General features: G+C 30.5%; 1 protein-coding gene across 1 annotated transcript in view; it reads left to right on the top strand.

Annotated features, from left to right (window-relative positions):
- Positions 1-16190, top strand: part of LOC114333085 (phagocyte signaling-impaired protein) — a 51290-nt gene that overhangs the window by 23098 nt on the left and 12002 nt on the right. The window contains exons 7-9 of the mRNA XM_028282910.2: positions 33-202; positions 2091-2305; positions 15816-16092. Of these exons, the coding sequence (XP_028138711.2) occupies positions 33-202; positions 2091-2305; positions 15816-16092 (662 nt within the window). The remainder of the gene's footprint in view (positions 1-32; positions 203-2090; positions 2306-15815; positions 16093-16190) is intronic.

The raw sequence follows: 16190 nt of genomic DNA on the forward strand, positions 1-16190 counted from the left end.
AATTGTTGTAACTAACACGTATTTTTTTGTAGGTGGAAGCATAAGTGCTCACGATATGTACTGCAGTTTAGATGTGAAGCATTTGCAATTAGACTCTTTAGGATTTATCCATTGTGCCAGGTTACCCACGACGGGACTCTTCACACTATGTACGAATCTTTTTGATGCGACTCTGAAATTTTTTTCTAGTAATTACAAAGATGTAAGAGACGTTGAAATATTTCTAAGGATTGTAAATTTTTTAAGCGATGGTCTTTTGGAAAGTAAATGTGCTAAAGTTCGTCCAGTGGAGTATAACTTTGGCTGTAGAGAATTATATACACAATAAAGATGCACTAGGAATAAACAAACCAACACACGTTATCAACAGTATGAATGTTACGAGGAGCACTCCCAAATCATGATTTTAACAATGTATACAAGTATATATATAACATTAACTTTTATAAACAGACATCGTAGCAAATTAACCGGTAAAATCATACCGTTGCATTTAGTAGTCATTGTACGCAGAAGAATTGACTATAACTTGTAACGACGAAGATCACCCTGTAGGAAAATGGAAAATGGAATTTGACAAGATGTTGATATGTCATATAAGGGGATGTTAACGTGTTACACAATTTGAAGAACAAGTCCTCGGTACGGAAGAGATATGGGTGGGGGTTCTTAACGGGGTGTTATTAATATCCTCTTATTAGCTTAGAAATAAAAAAATAGAAAAATCAAATAGAATATCAAAAAAATAAAAAGAAATAAAATATTGGGCGCCACTGGTTTCCTTATGGCAACCAAACATACAAAGATAGAAACATTAAAGAAAAGTTAGCTAGATCAAAAATTAAACAAGAATATAGTCAATACAAAATCATATACTTTTAAATGAAAGCAAATATGGCGTGACTTACCTTATGTCTTTACTAAGCCAAATCTTTGTTGTACTTACGAAACAAGAGAAAGGGAAAAGACAATAATAAAAATAGTATTTTACAATGAATCAAACAATATTTATTGAAACAAAATAAAATTAAATTAAAAAGAATTGTGATCTCTAGCGGTTTTACAAAAATAAGAGATCATGTTTACTAAAAAGAATTAAAAGTTTACAAAAAAATAATACCTTGTACTAGTCCTGTATCTTCTCTTGGTTGGTTTTCAAAAGTCCAAGGCGCAGTTCACTTCATTAAAGTCACTTTACAAAGGAATAGATGCATGACAAGTACATATTATGCTGTTATTGCTTTATATAAACAAGCCAGCTCTTAAAATAACATTCCACAGTTTCACAGTCGCCAAAAACACATTAGTGAAAGATTTACAACTCTGATTCCTTTTTACGGTACTAATTAAAATAAACACGTGGAGAAATAAAAATTTATCCATTCACGAGAAACAAAACTTCTGCCTGTGACTGATCCAATATCGTGAGAACGAAAGAACCAAACAATTCCACGAAACAACACAATACAATTTCTGAAACGGGTTTAGCATACAGGGTGAAGCAAAAATGATAATGATTTTCGGACCGTTACAAACTTAGTTGGACCACTGTTGTCTCGGTGTTTGGCACAGCAATGTTTTAGCTGGGGCTTGCGCCAGAGAATTGTGTGTACTTGGGAATATATTGCAATAGCATTGAAAAAAGAAATATGGCGTGATGCCAGAAAGGTATTGGGTACGTAACTTTGCTCCTAATGTTCCGATCGTGAGGCGCTGGGTGTGATGTAAAAGCTTTTGGCGAATACAATGCAGTAGTACTGAAAAATCAAATACGCGTTATGCCAGAAGGGCATTGTGTATATTTCTTTGCTCCTAATGGTCCAATCGTGATATGCGGGGTGTCATGTGATAGTTTTTGGCAAATAAAATTCAATAGCATTGAAAAATCAAACATGGTGTCATGCCAGATGGGCATTAGATACGTGTCTTTGCTACTATTATGACGTCGCGTAATATAGAACGAATACAATGCAACGGTATCGAAAAAATCATTAATAAGCTTTGGCGTTCCAAAAACCATCTGACCATCCCATTAAAGATTTATCAATCCTTGGTACCAACTTCATATTTACTAACCGTTGACGTTTTAGAGTTCGGATCATTTGACATTCTCCTATAAATTTGGTTCGTTTATGAAAATCGATGAGTTTATGGACTTTAGAGAAAGACTGAACAACAGTTTACATTATTCCACAGTAGTCGTAGATAGGATTATCTTAAATTTGGTGGAATGTATGTCGTTGGAAACGTTATATTCTTTAGCCATAACTCCACAGGATTGTAACATAAACTGGAAATCATTAATGTAAGTATAATGTACATATGTATATACAAAATTGTTTACAGATACATACAGAGTGTTCCAACGAACATTTGACCCCACCCCCAGTAACTCAGAAACCAAGAGATTCTTCAGAATTTAAAAAAACATGTCAATTTGTATTGAAAGGGGGACGAATTTTCATGCAATATTCGTCCCCATTTCCCTGTCCCGCATCAACCCCCAGTTTTTTTTAAATAACAAGTGTGGTCGAATAGCGCATCATTTGAAAGTTATTTTTTTTTTCTCGACAGAACCCTCTATTTTTTTTAATTTGCGGAATAACTTTAAAGATAATTTTGGATTTAACAAATTTATAATAGATTTGTTAAGTCCAAAATTATCTTCAAACTTATTACGTAAATTAAAAAAAAATAGAGCGTCGTTTAGAGAAAAAAATAACCTTTCAAATGATGTGCCACTCGACCACACTTGCTGTTTAAAAAAAAGTGGGGGTCGATGCGGGGCAGTAGGTGGTTACATTTTAGGGCATGAATTTTGCATGAAAATTCCCCAAGTAGCACAATAAAAACATTTTAGTTTTATTTAAGGTTTATAAAGGTTTTATTTTGGAAAATAAGAAGATAATGGTTTTAAAGTTGCCTTGTAGATATACTTCCAGAACTTTAAAACTCTTAAGCATTTGTCACTAGTTTTAAAGTATCTATTAAGAGTATCAAATAAGACTAATAATTAATCTTAATAGATAATTTGTGTTAGTGTAGTTTTAAAATGGTTTATTTTCAGTTCACTTTAAAACTAATCAGTTTTATGAAGAACTTCCGGACTGTTTGGTTTTATTAGATTTAAGTTTGTTACCTTTTAGTTTTATTGCAGTTTTAAAGATTCTCCTAATATTACTAATAAAACGTATTATTAAAACTACTTTATCTTAAGACTATTATGTCAGTAAAACATATGCCTTAAAACTATTTTTTTAGTTTTCTTTAAAGTTCCTTTCTTAAAAGCAATTAGTAGGCGACATTAAAACCAAACGCTCTTAACTGAATCAATTTGGTTATCGTAAAGACTAAACTATGCTTCTTGTTAGAAACAATAAAACTAAACTCATCCCCTCTTCTTTCATGTTCAAAATGGTCGGCCATTTGTTTTAGAGCGAAACAGTGGTGTAGTGTGTTGTAAAAAGTGGAAGTACAGTTAGTATGGAAGAAATAAGTCACAAGTACCTAAAATACAGGGTGAGTCATGAGAAACTGTACATACTCCTGCCTCGTATAGAGGCTCCTATGGAGAATAACAAATGACCATTAAAAAGTGTCTGCTCCCATTGTTTAATAATATGCAGGGCGAGTTTCGCATTTTGACAGAAATTTGTATTCGTCATAATTGTTGAACGGTCAGATCGATGTGTCTCTTATTTTGGTCAATCGTTACACTATTACCACCTAATCAACTGATTTATTCAAACTAGAAAAAAATCAGGTCCGCCTTCAAAAAAATTAGTTCGTTTGGGTATTAGAAAAAATTTCACCCTGTATACGCTTTTTGAAAACTATAATATGAATTTTACAAATTAGACAAATAAGCAACTCAAATTACATATTTATTTTTTTCCCCACACGATTACTATTTTTTTTTTATAAAAAAATCAAATTTGACTATGAATTAAAAGTTTGGTAAAATGAACCATAGATTAAAAAAAATAACTTATTACAAAAATTAATTTTTTTTGGACAAATAGTTAATGTATGTTACCACCTAATCAACTGATTTATTCAAACTAGAAAAAAATCAGGCCCGGATTTAAAAAATTAGTTCGTTTTGGTCTTAGAAAAAATTTCACCCTCTATACGCTTTCTGATATTTCTAATATGAATTTTAGAAATCAGACAAATAGGCAATTAAAATGGCATATTTATTTTTTCCCCACACGATTACTTAATTTTTTATTAAAAAATCAAATTTGTCAAAATCGGAATTTTAACCCAAAAATGAAAATAAAAAAATGAAATCACGGTTTAACTTGCTACAACTCCGTTCCGGTTTAATATGTTTTTTTTTGCTGAAATTTTTACAGCACATATCTCCTACCGTTGTGAAGACTATGAAAATTGTTGTAGACTTTCAGTCTTCTTTTCATAAAAATTATGAATTTTTAAAAATGAAAGGTGCATATTCGTTAATTGCAAAGTTAAATCGCAAAAATTAAGTGAAAAAATTTAAAATTTATCTATTTGATCACGTCTATGTTAAACTATAGAGTCCAAAGAGAAGTGTTATGGGTTTTAGATCTAGACGTGGTATAGAAAAAAAAATGGTGAAGCTTTTAATTTTAAGAGAAACGTTATTTAAATTTTTTTTTATTTTTATGGTTAAATTCCGATATTGACAAATTTTATTTTTTAATAAAAAAATAAGTAATTGTGTGGGGAAAAAATAAATATGCCGTTTTAATTGCCTATTTGTCTAATTTGTAAAATTCATACTAGAGTTTTCAAAAAGCCTATACAGGGTGAAATTTTTTCTAAGACCAAAACGAACTAATTTTTTAAATCCGGGCCTGATTTTTTTCTAGTTTGAATAAATCAGGTGATTGGGTGGTAACATAAATTAAATATTTGTTCAAAAAAAATTAATTTTTGTAATAAAAGTTTTTTTTTAATCTGGTTTCTAGTAAATATGGTTCACTTTACCAAACTTTTAATTATTCACAGTCAAATTTGATTTTTTTATAAAAAATTAAGTAATCGTGTGGGGAAAAAAATAAATATGCCGTTTTAATTGCCTATTTGTCTAATTTCTAAAACTCATATTAGAGTTTTCAAAAAACGTATACAGGGAGAAATTTTTTCTAAGACTAAAATGAACTAATTTTTTAAATCCGGGCCTGATTTTTTTCTAGTTTGTATAAATTAGTTGATTGGGTGGTAACATAAATTAAATATTTGTTCAAAAAAAATTAATTTTTGTAATAAAAGTTATTTTTTTAAATCTATGGTTCACTTTACCAAACTTTTAATTCATAGTCAAATTTGATTTTTTTATAAAAAATTAAGTAATCGTGTGGGGAAAAAATAAATATGTCATTTTAATTGCTTATTTGTCTAATTTATAAAATTCATATTATAGTTTTCAAAAAGCGTATACAGGGTGAAATAAGACCCAAACGAACTAATTTTTTTGAAGCCGCACCTGATTTTTTTCTAGTTTGAATAAATTAGTTGCTAAGGTGGTAATAGTGTAACGATTGACCAAAATAAGAGACACATCGATCTGACCGTTCAAAAATTATGGCGAATAAAAATTTCTGTCAAAATGCGAAACTCGCCCAGTATATTATTAATCAATGGGAGCAGACACTTTTTAATGGTCATTTGTTATTCCCCATAGGAGCCTCTATACGAGGTAGGAGTATGTACAGTTCCTCATGACTCACCCTGTATAAAGGAACTGGTCATTTTAAAAGAAAAATACAGCACACACAGCACTATAACGCCTCGATTTTAAGGTTAGATTCACATTAAAACCGAGTGGCATTATTGACAGCAGCATTAAAACTAAACTGTTTTAATTCCAAGGCAACCTTGCTTTTATGTAGGATATATGCTCGTCGAAAGGTATAAAATAAAACCATTTGATCTTAACAATTCTCTGTCGATAGACCAAATAGTTTTATTTGGATGTCGGCCATATTGCTTTCTAGAGATGCTGAAAGCCATGATAGATTACAATATAAGGCTTACATAAAAATGATAAATAAGCCTCTTAAAGACATAAATTCGATTTATTTTAACATTAAAACATTAAAATTGTAGATAAACGTATTTTTCTTTCAAATTAATATTTTTCGGATTTAATTTTTTTTGATTATTTTTATTTTTTATTCGCTAAAAGTCAGAAATGTTAGGGTGCGTGAGTTATTTAAACCTATTTTTGTTAACATTATCAATAAAGTTGGGCGTGCATGTGTTTTTCTACCTTGACAGTCCGAAATAACCAAGTACTTTTTATTACTTTATGGTTACAAATACTTAAATACCTACCTATCATAACACATGTAAAAATTTGTTGGCATATATGGAGTATGGGTTTAAAGAATCATTTAATATGGTAAATTGTCTTGAAAAGTCACCATATAAGAAACCTTTTTAAGTTTGCTATAAAACTGCCTGCACTTAAAGTGTCTTTTAACATGGTTTTAAAAGCACTTTCACAACCGCTTTAAAAGCAGTTGTTTAAGAAAACAAAGTTTTAAGAAGGTTTTTATTTGTGGTTTTATTGATCTATTTCAGAGTGGGCCCTTTTATGCTGGAGGCAGTTTTATTGCAACCTTAAGGTTTACTTAAAAACGAAATGGTTTTAATTTTAGTTTTATTCTACTGTTTTAAAGCATCCTTAAAAGACTTAATAAACCCGTTCGGTGCTACTTGGGTAATATTCTCCAAAGAATACTAGATTTCCGAAAATAATTAAATAACGCCTACAAGCCTGGCATATTACTTATTAGGCTATTTCGAAAATAAGACTCTTACATTGACAAAAAAGCTGTTTTCAACAAGACCAAGTATGCAAAATTCGATGTAGCAGAACCGGACTTACAGCCATTTTTTCATAAGAAGGTTCCCACTCACACCCACCTCTTATGGCCGGTTTCACAAAGTAAAGTTAACTTGTGGTTAAGAGATATCCTCAAAATTACCCCAAAATATGCGTTTCAGTTTCATAATTGTTACCCTTCTGGATATACACATAAGGGTAACCCACTCCAACCTCTGGTTAAAAATTCTGCGAGTTAACCATACTTCGCCGTTGACCTGAAACTAAAACGCATATTTTGGGGTAACCTCTGGTTATCTCTTAACCACAAGTTAACTTTACTTTGTGAAACCGGCCGTTATTTGCAAAGTTAGACTTCAACTTGTGAAATCAAATATGCGCAGAATTTTATGAAGAATATGATGATTGGATTTCCAGTGCCCTTTCATTAGGTAAATTTTGTAAAATTTTGATTTTTAAATTTTTGATATTCAATTATGCCCTCTAGCGGTGGACCTACAATTATTAAAATAATTTCCAGGCTTTTGCCGAGGCAACTTTTGTTATAAATATTTTTTTCTCAAAGCTGTACTATAAACGGTTCCTGAGATATGGCCGAGAGCCATTCTTATTGGGACACCCGGTACATATTTGGATTTATTAATAACTTTCAGTCCCATTTTAGAGCTTTCCTGAATCAGTATTTTTGCTATACTTGCCAGTTCCTTTCCATTTCTTGCAGTGGGAACCACATTATCAGCGTTCGCTAAGCATTAGTGCTCTTTGTAGAGATGAGTATCGACCTATTTATCCTAAAATCCCTTACAATTCTTTCCAGAACTATATTGCTCTGCCACAATGCTGCTCTCGCGGGGCTTTTTTCATTTTTCATATCTTTTATTATTTCTTAAAATGTCTTCTCTTTTGGGATTTGGTATTTCTTCGACTATAATTTGGGGTTCAGTTAGCAACTCTTCGAAATATTCTTTCTATCTTTATGAAGATTGAAAGACTATTTACTTATTATTACACATAAAGACTTATAACATAAAGATAAAGACTTATTACAGATATATGGACTTATTACAGATATACAGTCGGAAAAATGAAAGAATACCCATGAACGATCATATCAAGAACATATTTTGGATTTGCTGCCTTTTTCTATAAATAACAAACTAGAGAGATAGATTAAGTGTTGTCTACTAAGCAAAAACGTTATCCAAGACATACGCAGTTACATATTTATAATTGACAGAGTGAGACGGCGATACAATTGTTCAACGTAGTTATATTAATTTAGTAGAAAATTTAAACTCACACTGGACTATTTCTGTACTTCTAATGTCATTCTTAGAAGAACATTCAACATCAGTAGAAATAATGATTGTATAAACTACTATTCGAGTAATCGTGCTGGTCAACTATAATCTGACAGATTCAATTTCTGTCACTTTGACAGTGAAACTGGGTTAGGTTCGGTAGAGTTTATAAATTTTAATAATCAGTCGTATGTACTTGAATAAACTCAGTTTTTTTAAAAGCTATTTTGATATTATATTGTATTTTTTGTTTGGTAAGTATTTATTTAATGGAAATAAGTCAATAAAATTTGTAAGCAATCATCTGTCAATATGGTTAACTCCTGTCTATGAGTTTGCCAAACGTGTACATATTACTCTTACTTTTCAATCATAGTGTATAAAATTACAGATTAGTATATTTTTACGAATGTACATTTATTTGCAGTTAATGTCTGGAAAATGATCTGGATACCAAAATGATCTGAATTCATTAAGTTTACTTTCATTTAAGTCACTTAATGCAGCCGACATAAACGACATTTTTAAATTCCTGTTACTTTTTACGTCCGGCAACTTTAACATGGAGAAATTCATAAAACCATATTTGCTTACTCATTATTTTTGTATTATTAATCTATATCAAATAATTACGGTAGTAAAAGTAATATTTATTACCAATAAAAATATAGGTATTATCAGAAAAAGAATAACATCACAAAATATTTTTGACACATTTACGTAGCGAAAAATCGTACGGTGGGGTAGTAGTCACATCCGTTTTTTTACAGTATTAACTTAGTTTAGACGTTGTTTTGACTAGTAATTTTTGATTTGATTCGTATGCATATCATCGGTGACGCATGGGTACTCTTTCATTTTTCCTACTGTATGTATTTGAAAAAGGTTTTTTTTTTTTTTTTTTTTCTTTTTTGGCTTGGACTATGGTCATTCAGCCAGTCTCAATCAAAAGTAAATGTATTAAAGATATTGCCAATTAGTGAAACTTGGTTAGTATAATATTATTACAATTTTTTTACTTCTTATTTACCTACTCATTACAGCTAATGTACATACTATGTTAATAAATATAAATATATTATACTACTTAATGTTTATCAAGAACACATAGTGTATACATTTTACAAATAAAAATATTAATCTTAATATTAAAATAAATGCATTCTTTTTTGTATTTTTTTTTTGTAACTACGATAGGATGTCAACCCAGTTCATCCCTGCGGAGGTTTAAATCCTCTTAGTGATTTTTTCTTTAATTTTTTATTTTTTTATGTATTTTTTTTTAATTATTAATTTTTTTTATTCATTTTGTTTGTTTCATGTTTTTATTTTTTTTCTTTTTATTTTTTTTTATATTTCTTAAACATATTTTACAAATACTTATAACTAATTACAATAATATTTTACTATCCGACAAGAAAGATACCAAACAGTCAAAAATTTTCTTTTTATTCAGTGACAGAATAAAGAGAATATTTACAGGGAGTGGGATGTTCTGGTCTATAATTCTTTTAATTAGGTGATTGGTTAGGTGTTTATGCTTTTTGCATTCAAAAAATATGTGGTTCAAGTCACTTTTAACCTCACATTCTTGACAAATATTCGAATCTAATATGTTTATTTTAAATAAATGTGCAGGATAACATGCATGTCCAAATCTAATTCTACTGATGGTGGATATGTATTTGCGAGGGAGGGTGAAATTCTTATACCAAGGTTTTTCCGGAATAATCGGTTGTATCAAACTGTATTGTGTTGTTGAAATGTTACAGTACCTTTCCCAGTGTGTTTTCCAGCTCTTCATCTGTTCATTTCTTAAACAAGCAAAAGCATCTAGAATGCAGGGCTGATATTTGGTTACTGTTCCATGGATGAGGGAATTTTTAGCTAATTGGTCTACATGCTCATTATGTGTAAGTCCTGAATGTGCTTTGATCCACATAAGCTTTATTTTTGGGGTGTGTTTATTAATTTCAAATAAGATTTTTTTTATTAAAAAAATGTATGGATTAGAAGTACTACAAGGTAGGTGAGGTGTTTGAATAGCAGTAAGCACAGATAATGAATCAGATAAAATTACTGCGGAATTATAGGATGCCAACTTGAAATAAATTAAAGCCTCATATACCGCCGCAGCCTCGGCAGTAAAAATGGAGAAATTTGAGGGCAGTTTAAACATTTTTTCTATAAATTTATCTGGAATATAAAAGGCACAACCAGTACCATTTGAACTTTTGGATGCATCTGTATAAATACAAACAGATTTTGACCAATTTGTAAGGTAGTTGTTTAAAACAATACTGTTTAATAAAGAGTGCTCATGATAGCTGGGTTGTATTATATCTACTTGATTTAGTAACTCAAAGAAATCTTCGAAATCTACCACTTTATTTGCAACTGCAAGTTCAGTATTATTATCCGCAGTGTTTCGAAATGCGTCACATAACGGTGGCGAGTTTTTGTGAGCCCAATATTTATTTGTTAAATCAAAATAATTTAAAGTACTAATTTCTTTATATAAACAAGTGTTGTAACATCGGATCTTAAGAAGAAATTTTTGACTGAGATATTCCCTTCTGAATTTAGTCGGCGGTTCCATTGTTTCAACATAGAGTGGTTCAATAGGGGTAGATCTCATAGCACCTATGCAACAGCGCAATACTGTGTTTAGAAAAACTTCTATGCGACCTAAAATATTTTTACTAGCCGATCCATACAGTACTGAGCCATAATCTATAATAGATCTGATATATGAACGATAAAATAAAAGACATGTTTCAACATCTGCACCCCACCAAGTTTTTGCAATTGATTTAAGGCTATGGGTACATAATTCGCAAATATTTTACGTGTATCCCTACTTTTTCTGTCTTTACACGGCAAATTACGTGTAGTAAAATTCACACTGGTATGGATATGTAAACATTACTAGAATGTCATTCTACTTGAAAATGTCATAATTAATTTAAAGAGATGGCTTTTGAATGTTCTTGGATAACTGTTATTTTTATAATTGCAAATTATTAATTCAGTTAATAAATGTGATAATTTTTTCACTAACTATGTTTTCAGTGATTGTAATAATCTATTTGTACAACAAAAAGTAATAATCAATCGAGAAAAGAGGAAAAGTGTTAAAGTGATTTTTTAATAATATGTTGTTATTTTGGAACGCTTACAATTTTGAACATCTCTAACAACAAAATACTTGGATCACAGGATATATCTGATAAATTCTCTGCTTGGATCTTCCACAAATAATACACAATAAATAACTTTTTATTAAGTTCACGTCTTAAATCAATTATTTATCAAATACACTATATATCAATAATATTTAATCAATTTCTCAAAATATTCCCGATGCAATGTCAAATATTTAAAATTGTCACTGATTGTCAGTGTCTGACTGACAATATGCTGACAATATTATATTCGGTTGAGTGCGTTGTAAGACAAAGACAGATTTGGAAAATATTACCACGGCATTGTGTTCATTTTTTTCAAATCCTGAAAAAACCAATAAATATTTTTGAAAAATTTAAACGCAGAATGAAAGACTAAATTATTACCGAGGGCCGAAAGTCCCTTAGAATAAATAAAAAGTTTATTTTGAATGAGATATTTGAAATTAAAAATCACACTAAATTTTCTCTTAGTTTTTTCTCCCCTGTAACTTATTAAAATAAACATTATAGAAGTTCTCAGGGACTTTCGGCCCTCGCTAATAACGTAATCTTTCATTCTGCGTTTAAATTTTTCAAAAATACTTATTAGTTTTCTCAGGATTTGAAAAAAATGAATCCCCATTTGAATAGCATTACAGCCGAAAATACGTACCGATCCTCTTAAGAAAATTTAGTGCTTTACTGCATCTATCAAGCATAAAATCAACGTGCAGTTTCCAGGTCAATTTGGTATCCAGAATCATACCCAGATATTTTACTGATTTACAAACAGGAAAGTAATCATCATTTAATTGTATTTGTTCTCTTTGAGGTACATTGTGTCTAGTGAATATACAAATGTTAGACTTGTTGTTTGCTAACTCAAAACCATTTTTTTTAAACCACTCACGGCAATGTTCATGGATATTTTCCAATGTGTTTAAGCCATCATTATATTTTTTAGATTCAGTATAAATACAAAAGTCATCAGCATATTGTATTATACTAAACGAAATATTGTCGATACTAATATTATGAAAATCAGCTGTGTAAAGATTAAATAGAAAAGGACTTAAACCTGACCCCTGTGGAAGACCTGAGCTATTAAAACGTGGTCCAATGAGTTTATTATTTTCAATCCTGATATATATTTTCCTGTTTTTGTAGAAATTGACAATATTTTGAGCTAGAAGAGAAGGTATTTCGAATCGATGAATCATTTTGTCTTTTAGCATATCTAAATTAACACAGTCATATCCACCTTCAATATCCAAACATAACATTGGTACATATGTATTTCGAGAATATGCATTTTGAATATGAGTTACAATAGTAGCGAGGGCATCCATAGTACCACATCCTTGTCTGTAGCCGTACTGAGAATTTGGAAGTAGTTTTTTCTCATTTATCCACCATTCAAGTCTTACTTTTAGTATCCTTTCTAAAACTTTGAGAATACAAGACATAAGTGAAATTGGTCTGTATGATTGTGCCAGATTCGGATCTTTGTTTGGTTTTAAAATTGGAATGACAATGACTTCTTTAAATTCTTCCGTACCTGCATATAGGACTTCATTAAATATTTCCAATAAAAGATCTTTAGCGATTGCAGGAAGCATATTAATCATAGGGTACTTAATATGGTCATAGCCAGGACTTGTGCTAGGACGATTATTTAAGGTATAACTTAGTTCAGTTAGTCTAATAGGTTGAAATAAAAAATGATTTTTGTCAGTATCGATTTTCTTAGATTCATTAGGCATAGATGTTGCTGTTGGTGGGGCTATTTTGTCAAAAAACTCTTCTATCCAATCATTCTCAAAAGATTTTGATTTTATTGGTGATTTTCTGTATAACTTCCTAGCTTGAGTCCAGAGTACTGATGATGGAATTGATTTATTGAGAGAAGAAACCCAATTGACCCAGCTTTGTTTTGCAATACTTTTTAGTTGTTTTTTTGGTACTTGCCATAATTGATTGACATTTTATATAGTTCTCAAAATTACGTTCTTTTTTATAATCGTTGAGTGATAATTGGCGCTTTTTAATAATCATGTCACATTCAGTATTCCACCACGGTGACAGATTTCGAGTTCTTGGCTTAAAAGTTGTATACTGTGGTATTGCAATCTCAGCAGCATAGTTTATACTATTTATTAAATATTCATATTTGCTTGATACATTATTTTGAACATCACCATTTTTATTAAAAAAGTTTTGTACCAAAGAAGTATATAAAGGCCAATTCGCTTTTTTGATGTTCCATTTATTTTTCGGTAAAATTGTTTCCGTTTCGTCTTTAATGCAAATATCCACATGTATAACGAAGTGATTCGATCCAAGAGTGTCTGAAGAGACATACCATTCAGTCTTACTAACAAGATCAGGACTGCAGAGAGTAACATCAATCATTGAGTAATTCTGATTAGGTTGAGTTAGTAAAGTGGGATTTTCATTATTTAAAACTGTAAATTCAAGATCATCTGCCATTTTAATCAGTTGTATTCCAATTTCATCATTTGTATTTGAACCCCAAACAGAATGATGGGCATTAAAATCACCTCCAATTATAACTGGTTTTTGTACCTGGGAAAATATGTTCATCCAATCATTTATTGTGCATCTAATTTTAGGTGCTCTATACAGTGATATAAAACTAATTTGTCTATTTCCATATTTAATTTTTATAGCACATAACTGTATTTCATTATTGTACTTATTATTTTCTATTTTTAGTTCAGTAAAACAAATTGATTTATTTATAAGTATTGCAACTCCACCATAACCATCTGACCTATCATTACGAACCAGATTATATCCATTAAAATTATATAACACATTTTTTTAAACCATGTTTCACTAATAAGAGCTATGTCTATTTTTTTACTTACTAAGTAATGCATCAAACTATTTTTATTTGAGACAGCAGAACGAGCATTCCATTGTATTATTTTTAATTTAGGTTGACAGGGCATTATTTATTTAATATGAATCAAAGTACCCTCCAATACCTGTTCAATGCTACTGACTATTAATTTTTTATCGATTGATCTTATATCATCAAAATTTTGTATACCTTGTAAAAGTTGCAATATAAAAGTAGAAAGAATTTCTGTTACATTTTTCTTAATTTCAATATTACCATAATTTGGTACGGTTGTATTAACAGGTAAAGGCTTATCAGGCCCGAAAACAAAAGGGAACATCGGTTTCTCAGCAGTCGTCTGTGCACTTGGTGAATTAAATTTTCTTTTTTTATTAGTATTATTTATTTCAGGTTGAGTAAAAGCAAAAGAAGTTGAGTTTTTAGAAACTGGTTTAGATATCGAAATATTTTTACTAGTGGAAGGCAGACTAGGAAAATTCCTTTCATTATCTGCTAAACATTCAAAGGAATTATTGCTTACAAAATTTGAAAAAGATTTGTCACAGTAATTACGTGCCTCTAGAAAGGACATCTTATGCTCAACCATTATATTTTTAATTTGTTTTTGTTTCTCAAATTGAGGACATTTTTTTGATATTGAAATATGTTCCTTACTCTTACAATGCATACAAAATATGACTTCTTTACTACAATTGTGATCTTTTTCTTTAATTTGACTGCATTGCATACATCGTTCTTGTGTGCTTTTGCACTGACCGGATACGTGCCCAAATAAAAGACATTTGTAACACTGAACGACCCTTGTAATATACTGTTCTACGGGGCAAAATACCTTATTAAAGGAAACATAATTTGGCAAAACGTTGCCTTCAAAGGTGACTATTATCATTTTTTTATTGACAAATTCAACTTTATTGTCATTTATAATTTTACGTTTGGTTCTGTATATATTAGTGACTTTAGAAGAACATTCTATATTTTCCATTAAATAATCTACATTAAATTTCGTATCTACATCGCGTACTATGCCCTTAATTTCCAACAAATGATTTGGTATGTAAGCCTTAAGGTTTTCCAATTTCAATGACTTATTATTTACTAAATTATTTGCCTCCTATAAGGACTTCAACATAACTTTTATGCGATTTTTTCCTAAACTTTTGATTTCTACAATGTTAGTGAGTTTAAGTTTCTTAAATAAAATATCTGCGACACACATAGGATGCAATTTGCCCAGACTACCTTCATTATTAAGTCTCTCAATATAAACCCAAATATTTTGTATATTATACTTATCTGAAAGCAGGTTAAAGGTTTTCTTTTCTGGTTCCATGTATGCATTTTTGTCCAGAGAGGCCTCACTATTATCTACTGACATTTTCGTCAACGAAGACGTCCCTACACTTGTTTCCCCCATGGGGGAACAAAATAATGTTATACCCGTATAACACACAAAACAGAAACTTTTAGTAAATCAATACACTTTAAAATAAGCCCGGAATATACCAAAAAACTGCCAAAATTAATATTTTTTTGGATAAATCCAAGAAAAACGAGCACGACTTTGACAGTTATTTTGACAATGTGTGAAAAAGATTTAAATATCATTTTTTACTTTCCAGCGACAATCACGACCTTAGTGCATATACAACTTGGGACCCAGAACGAATAAATGGTCAACCGGAAGACTGGCAACAAACCAAAGACCTGTTCGAACAGGACATATGGTTTCTAAAACTACGATCTTCGGTTCTACTCGGAATAGCACACGGTATAGAAATTGTCAAATCCATAGACGGGACCAGAAGTGAATGTATAAAAGCTTTGCGGAAACTGTTAGACGAGTGGAAGAGTATATATGAAGAAATTTTAGATAAAAAAATTGCTCCAATTCAACAGGTAATAAATAGTCTTTAACTTTGTTTAGGTTGCTGTGATATACATTTTTCGGAAAAATATAGTTTTATAGCAGAAACTTGAATTGCAAAATGAAAGCA

This window comes from Diabrotica virgifera, chromosome 7 (assembly GCF_917563875.1).
Source record: "Diabrotica virgifera virgifera chromosome 7, PGI_DIABVI_V3a".
Taxonomy (NCBI): domain Eukaryota; kingdom Metazoa; phylum Arthropoda; class Insecta; order Coleoptera; family Chrysomelidae; genus Diabrotica; species Diabrotica virgifera.